General features: G+C 44.9%; 1 protein-coding gene across 1 annotated transcript; it reads right to left on the bottom strand.

The window, feature by feature from the left end:
- Window positions 1-2,397: 2,397 nt before the first annotated feature.
- On the bottom strand, window positions 2,398-3,312 carry LOC112061463 (olfactory receptor 14A16-like). Its single transcript, XM_024114473.1, has one exon. The coding sequence runs from the start codon at window positions 3,310-3,312 to the stop codon at window positions 2,398-2,400; it is 915 nt and encodes a 304-aa protein (XP_023970241.1).
- Between the last annotated feature and the right edge of the window lie 4,558 nt (window positions 3,313-7,870).

Raw genomic sequence — 7,870 nt, 5'->3', positions numbered from 1 at the left:
TACTCCACTATAACAACCTGGATTTACCTTGGAGTGAGTGAGAGGGGAATCAAGCACTTTGACTCCAGTACAGATACTCCTAATTTACACCAGGGTGAGTGACAGGGGCATCAGCCCCATTGACACCAGTGGAGTTACTTCTCATTCTTCTTAAAATTGGGGTATTTCGATGCTGATTTTTTGCACACAGCTAGAGATCAAACCAGGGCACAGATCCTCACACCAGGGTCTCCAGCGCTCAAGGGTTACCCCAGCAGAGTACAGACCAGCCAGCAGAAGTTTAGGGGACATCAAATTACAGTGTTATTAGTCGGAAAGTTTAGCTCTCCAGTTAGGCGCATCAGCCTTTGAAGTGTTTGGTGTCATGCCCAACGGATTACACCATGCATGTGCAGGGAGCGAGGATGAGCTGTGTGAAAGCTACCTTTGACTCACAGGACCTAAGTTGCTGAAGTGGGAATTCTCTGGCCCACAACCCTCCCCACCATGTGGGCTCTATGAGTTCAAATCTAACTGGTAACCAAAAGATGAAACTCAAAATAGACAGTGTCAGCCTCTGTCCAAAGATCTTTAATTTGGGGAAAATATCACCTGAGCACAGCAGACCATTCAGAAGGTGCTGAAACTACTTTTGAAAGGAAAATAAATTACATATGCAAATGCCTGTAGGGAGGGGAGGATGATTAGGGGTTGAAGAATTGTTGGGAACAGTGGGAAAGGGATTTAGGGGCCCGTGACAGGAGGGGTCATTATAGGGAGAGGGATACATGGGGTGGGTTGGGGAGGGCTGGGGGCTAGTTGGAGTGAGAGAGGAGAGGTGTGGCACTAGGAAGGCAGACAAGAGGGTAAATGATAGGGGAGTGGGGGAAAATAGGGGCAAGGGGACCTGACAGCCCTATATTCCCCCCCTGAGTGTGTGCCAATATCTGGGGACCCAGCGTATCTTCAGGAGTCTGACCCCACACCTCTCAGAGGGATTGTTTCAGGCTGTATTCATCTTCTTGAGGTGTTCTCACTTCTCTGAGAAGAGCTCATTGAGATGAATAGGACCCTTCACTGAGCCTCCTATGCTGTAGATGGTTGTGTCGAGCTTTGTACTGCACTTACCAAGAGTCTCTGGAGCCAGAGGTGAGGGGAACCCAGACTGGCCAAACAGTGCACACAGTACAGCTCCTTTCCAGAAAATTGTGGTGGCTCTTAAAAAAGCCTTTTGGTCCACTTGTCATCCATACCCATTGCTACCTACAAATGACACAATGACCACTAACTCCTACCAATAGTTAAAAAAACCTAGGAAAATAAATAGCAAAAAAAAAAAATTGTTATCGCAGCATTAAGATTTCCCAGTGACAGCTCGTGCCTTTCCAGAATTCAGAGTTCAGCAAAACTAAAGCTTCTGAAAACCAGGAAATACAGACGTAAATCTGCCCTCTTTGAGTGATGCCCCACAACACCCATAACACACATACTCGCATTCTGCCTTTTCACTGCACTTGCCTTACACTCAAACACTGAGCCTGCACCCCTCACAGAATACCACACTTGGAAAATTTAACAACCACTTTCTACCCTCTTACAACCTCTTTACACACGCATACAGGATATCACCTAAACTTATACTTCATTAAATCCACAGCCTGCTCTCATATCTCACCTCACTACTGACTATACCCATGTAAAGAAGACCCCAGTGCTCTGCTACTGACACCACCTTCACAATTCTGTACTGAAAGCATGCAGACGGGAATCTCTAGGTACATGTGCACATCTTTATTTTGATCACCCACATTTGGGAGGTGCGGGGGTGATGGGGCTCAGACCTAGATCTCCTATCACAATCACAGCTTTGTGATGCTCCTCAAACTAATCCCCAGATCTCCTCATATCACAAATACACCTCTGCCAACCTGCATCACCTACTGCCTCCACCGTTCAATACACCTACATCTAATACAAGGATTGCAGCTGTAGTACATGCAGATAATTTCCAGTGGTATTGCCTGCTCCAGGGGCCAGAGTGAAGGTTACATGGGCATGCACTTTAACTCTGTATTTCTTGGGTTTGTTTGAGTTATGCTGAACCTGACATTCTGGAAGGGCACGAGATACCACCGGGCATCCTTACTTCTGTGTTAACAACGGCTTGCTTTTATTTTTTGACATTTATTTATGATAGATAGATAGATTCTTATCTAATTTACATAAGTGTAAATCTAGAGTAACGACACTGACTTCAATGAACTCAGTTTCGCTTATTATTACTGTGAAACACAGCATTTTGCATAAACAGATAGCACATTAAATTCCCATGGAGACAATAATTCCATCAGCTGATTATACCTGTAAAGACGCACAGAAAGGGAAAAATCTGGAAATTTTATTTTTGGTGGATAATGTTCACTCAGTCAGTTTCCTCAGCGCACCTTTGATCTCCTTGTTCCTCATGCTGTAGATTATCGGATTCATCATGGGAGGGACCACGGAATAGAGCACAGCCACCATGAGATCCAGAGCAGATGTTGAACTGGAGGTGGGTTTTAGGTAAGCAAAGGCACCAGTGCAAACAAACAAGGAGACCACAGTGAGGTGAGGAAGGCAGGGGGAGAAGGCTTTATGACGGCCCTGCTCAGAGGGGATTCTGAGCACTGATTTGAAGATCTGAACATACGACACAATGATAAAAACAAAGCAGCCTAAGAGTAAACACACACTGAATGCAAGAACTCCAACTTCACTCAGATATGAGTCAGAGCAGGAGAGCTTGAGTAGCTGGGGGATCTCACAGAAGAACTGATCCACCATGTTGCCTCCACAGAAGGTCAATGCAAATGTGTTCCCGGTGTGTAGCACAGAGTAGAGAATACCACTGATCCAGGCACTGGCTGCCATTTGGACACAAGCTCTCCTGTTCATCACAGTCTCATAGTGCAGTGGTTTGCAGATGGCAACATATCGATCATATGCCATTACAGTGAGGAAAGCAAAGTCAGCCTCAGCGAAGAAGACAAAGAGAAAGACTTGAGCAACACACCCAGTATAAGAAATTGACCTGGTGTTCAATATGTAATTGGCCATGGATTTGGGGATGGTGACAGAGATGAAGCCAATGTCCAGGATGGATAGATTCACCAGGAAGAAGTACATGGGGGTCTGAAGGTGGTTGTTGAGGGCTACAACCATGATGATAAGAAGATTTCCCACCAGGGCTGACAGATAACTTACTAGAAACACCACAAAGTGCAAAATCTGCAGCTCCCGAACCTCAGAGAATCCCAGGAGAAGGAACTCAGTCACAATGGTTCGGTTGGACATTTTCCTTCGCAGTACATGATGTCCTGCCTGTGGAGGGAAGGAGAAGGGCAATGGTCAGATTAGAGTGACAGATGGAATGACCCCGAATCTCTCTCTGTAATATCTCAAGGTGTGAATGTCAAAGGTGCACAACACTTATCACTTCAGTTCACTAGGAGAGGTGAGTGCTCCTTGACTCCGACAATCAGACCACTAGACCAGTGCATTATCACACTAGGGTAAATTTGCATAACTCCCTTAAAGTCAATGGAGCTGCGTCAGTTTACACCTTCTGCCCAAGATATGGCTTGATAAAGATGCAGTATGAAAGAAGGAGCAAAATACCACACCAATCCATCTGTTCCGCACTGGAGGGTTGTCTTAGTGCTATAAACACTAGGCTCACAATTTGGGCATGAAACTATTGCTATGTCTACACTGTGAGCCAGGGTTGGATTCCCCTGCTCATGTACTCACATTCACACTAGCTCTCTGTGAGCTAGCGTGAATACAAATAGCAATATAGCCTCTGGAGCATGAGTACCAGCAGCAGAGGCATGACTGAGACTAGTACAAATCTGCCTAAAACCAGTGGGTATGTACTTGGCATGGCTCACCCATGCCTCTGCTGCCACTACCCGTGCTGCCGCAGCTAGACTGCTGTTTATACTTGATAAGAGCTAGCACAGGTACATGAGCAGAGGACTCACACCCCCGCTCGTATTATAGGTGTAGCTTAAAATACTAAAATGCCAGCACATCCTGATTTCCACTTGCCAGGGAAATGCGACCGACTCCCCCAGCATCCTAAGTGGCAGCTTGTCTGTAATGAGTCCTGCCCAACACCACCCAGATGGCCTGCCACCTGATTACATGTTGATTTATGGCACCAAATCCCAGCATCACTCAGTTACTGCTGGGTTGTATTGTTTCCCTCTGCGACTCTATGTCTGGCTGAGTGGTTCAGTAGTACTCAAGAGATTTGGGTTCTATTCTTGGTTCTGCCAGACCTTCTCTGTGCCCTCAGACAAGGCTTTTTCCTCTCTCTGTGCCTCTGTTTCCCCTCCCACCTATTGTCTGCCTTGTCTACTAGGACTCTTTCAGGAATGGGCTGTGTTTTATTATTTACAGCGTTTGTGCTCAGCTGATAGAAGTGTTGTACACTGGATATGGTGCTAGATCAGGAGCTCTGTGTTTTAATCCTATTGACCCCTCTATAGCGATCTATTCTCTCTGTCAGGATAGACAGGCTTTGACTACTTGGTTCAACTCTGACCGTTGGTGTAAAGGTGCTATTCTATATAAAACATATTCTGGGGGCTATCAGCTTTGCTGCTTACTCAGTTTTACAAACCCACAGCTTCCCTTTGATACTGAAATGAAAATGAATGTAATAGAATGAATGGGTTTGAAATTATGGTATTATTGGACAATATTAGTGTTCCCCACTCTTTCTTAACTGTAAGTTTCCAATTTTCTGCGTAAATTGTTTTTGAAAGAAAATTGAGATTTTCAATTAATTGGGTTTTGAATTAATCATAGACTCATAGACTTTAAGGTCAGAAGGGACCATCATGATAATCTAGTCTGACCTCCTGCAGGCCACAGAACCTCATCCACTCACTTCTGTAATAGACCCCTAACCTCTGGCTGAGTTACTGTAATCCTCAAGTCATGGTAATCAAATTTTCATAGAAAGCCTCAGCTATCTTCATGTATGAAAACTGAAAAAACATTTTTGGGGGGTGAATTTAGAATGAAAATTTTCAATTTGCTGCCATTTTTAGCTGAAAATTATTTTTTATTGGTTGCCAAAATTTGAAAATTTGGGGATTTTTGGGACTTATTTGGAAGCTCATTTTTTCTGATAAAAAAAAATTCTGACAGACTCTAGATGTTTGAATTGATAGCTAACATCCAGAGCCGGCTCCAGGCACCTGCTTGGCAAGCAGGTGCCTGGGGCGGCCACTTCGGAGAGGGGCAGCACGTCCAGCTGTTCGGCGGCAATTCGGCGGACGGTCCCTCACTCCTGCTCGGAGCGAAGGACCTCCCGCCGAATTACCGCCGCAGATCGCGATCGCGGCTTTTTTGTTTGTTTGTTTGCTTGGCTGCTTGGGGCAACCAAAACCGTGGAGCCGGCCCTGCAAACATCTAACAGAGTTCTATTTGTAATTCATATTTATATTCTTAAAATTGCCCTGTATATTAATATCCTGACATATTGAATTGAAAGAGCAAACTTACTGTGTTAGTCTCTGTGGATTTTTTCCCAGATTGCGAAGCATTTCAGTCTCCAATGCTAGGAATCATTGGTGTCTATCTATCTATCTATCTATCTATCTATCTATCTATCTATCTATCTATCTATCTATCTATCTATCTATCTATCTATCAGGAACGCATCACTGTATTATCCAGCAGTCATTTGTGTCCTTTGCTTGATTTCCTGTGTTGCTGGGTCTCTCTGCAGTTCCTAGCAGACAGGGATCCAGTTCTCAGATGAGCCCTCCCTGCTCCCCTCCTTGGGCAGGCTTGGCTGAGAGGTGAGGGACTAAATAGGATGAGGGACTAAAAAGCCCCTCCCAGCTGATCCTGACTTGTATAGGATTCAGACAGGGTCACAGCCCATGATGCACCTGCTCCGGGGCTAAATAGCTGAATCTGGTCTCCAGGGCTGTGAGCCCAGCTCTGATCACACCTCAGGAACAAACTATGCTGACAACCTGCCTTAACTGAGCCTAATTCTGCAGAGGGGAACAGCACCCACCCTGGATTGCACACGATGGCAGCATCCCTGGAAGAACACTTGGCTAAAAACGTGGAAGGGCTGAGGCACAAAGGGTGTCCCAAAGGGATTGCAAATACATTGATTTGTAGCACAAACATGTGACATACAATGGCTAAAAGTCTAGTGGCACCAGAAGCCCAGCTGACCTGGAATAGCCTGTTTCTTCACTAACTCCACATAATTACCACTGGGGGAGCAGAGAATTTTTTCTTGGGAAAAAAAGCTCTTGGGATGCAGCCACCAGAGGAGCCGACAGCTGAGGCTGCCCTGCGTGGTAGAAGTAGATCACTAAGAGGTACCCAGATGCAAACATTAAAAACTAAGGACCAGACCATGAGCTGGGGTAAACTGATACAGTTCCATTGACTTCAGAGAACTAGGGATATTTATGCCCAATGAGTATCTGGGTACCTCTATAATTACCCGCTGGTTCGGCGGCAAGCAATCGATCTTCTGGGATCGATTTATCGCGTGTTGTCTAGTCTCGATAAATCGATCCCGGAAGCGCTCGCCGTCGACGCCGGTAATCCTGCTCTGCGAGAGGAGTAGGCGGAGTCGACGGGGGAGCCTGCCTGCTGTGTGTGGACCCGCGGTAAGTACCTTTAAGTTCGAACTAAGATACTTCGACTTCAGCTACGTTATTCACGTAGCTGAAGTTGCGTATCTTAGTTGGAACTGGGGGCTTTGTGTGGACCAGCCCTCTGCCCTTTGATTTCAATGGTGCTATGGCTGATTAACACTAGCTGAGGATTTGTCCTGTTGACTCCAATGAAAAAACGGCTGATTTACAGCAGCTGGGAATACAGGCCATTGATTTCAGTGGAACTATGGCTGATTTACACCTGCTGGAGATCTGCTCCATTACACGGTTTCAAATCCATATTCTTTGCCTCCGAATCGGAATGGAACAGACAAAGGTTCCTAACCAGTCAGCACTTTCTTAGCTCTTTGTCTCATGGGATTAATTACAAGAGTGTAACTTTTAATGGTGGGGGAGTGATTCATTCCCACTAGGACAGAACTTTGGAGGAATTCAGTGTTGTGGAGATTCTCTCTCCCTGATATTCAACTTCTATTGTGATGAATGGACCAACTTTCTTTCTTTCTTTCTTTCTTTCTTTCTTTCTTAGCAATTACATTTTTTTTTCTTATTACAGGCAACACTAAACTAAAAGGCTCATTAGGATTCAGGTGCAATGCTGCATGACATTTTTAAAATGTTTAATTCACACTGGTTGTAGATGTGTCAGAGAGACTGAACAAATATGAAGGGCCAGATCCCTGCTGGGGTAAATCAGCTGTGGCTTCATTGGTGTCAATGAAGCCAGATCCCGAGCTTTTATCAATCAGCCCCATTAAAGTCAATTAGGCCAGATGTCCAGCTGGTAGATATTGGCATCGTGCTATGGTGCTTTTCCAATGTACATACGCTGAATATCTGCACTGTGGTGCCTAGTTATGTTTGTTCCTTTATCTGAGATTCTCATTGCTTAACAGCACAATCCTATTTTAATGCTCATAGAATAATCCAAGATCATGGTTAACGGACAGAAATCTGTGAGATCTGTACCCAGCCAGTAAGGAACAGATAATTGTTATAGTGACATCCCAGCACCACTATAACTAAGGTTGTGTCATGTATTCCCTTCAAAGGTCAACTTTTCTATCAATATATTCAGTCTAATTCCTTTGAATTGTGATGTGCCTCAGGAAGCTGCAAAGCAGAGTTAGTGACCCAAATTTGGGGACATCTGAGGTAGGGGTTGCGAAGATAAAAAAGTTTCCAGAGTG

The sequence above is a fragment of the Chrysemys picta genome, chromosome 12 (genome assembly GCF_011386835.1).
Source record: "Chrysemys picta bellii isolate R12L10 chromosome 12, ASM1138683v2, whole genome shotgun sequence".
Lineage (NCBI taxonomy): Eukaryota > Metazoa > Chordata > Testudines > Emydidae > Chrysemys > Chrysemys picta.
The sequence above is the reverse complement of the archived record's forward strand: the minus strand, read 5'-3'. Positions and strand labels throughout refer to the sequence as shown.

Bases quoted from the DNA above. Each gene is read 5' to 3' on its own strand.
- LOC112061463 (XM_024114473.1), bottom strand. From the start codon at position 3,312: ATGTCCAACCGAACCATTGTGACTGAGTTCCTTCTCCTGGGATTCTCT.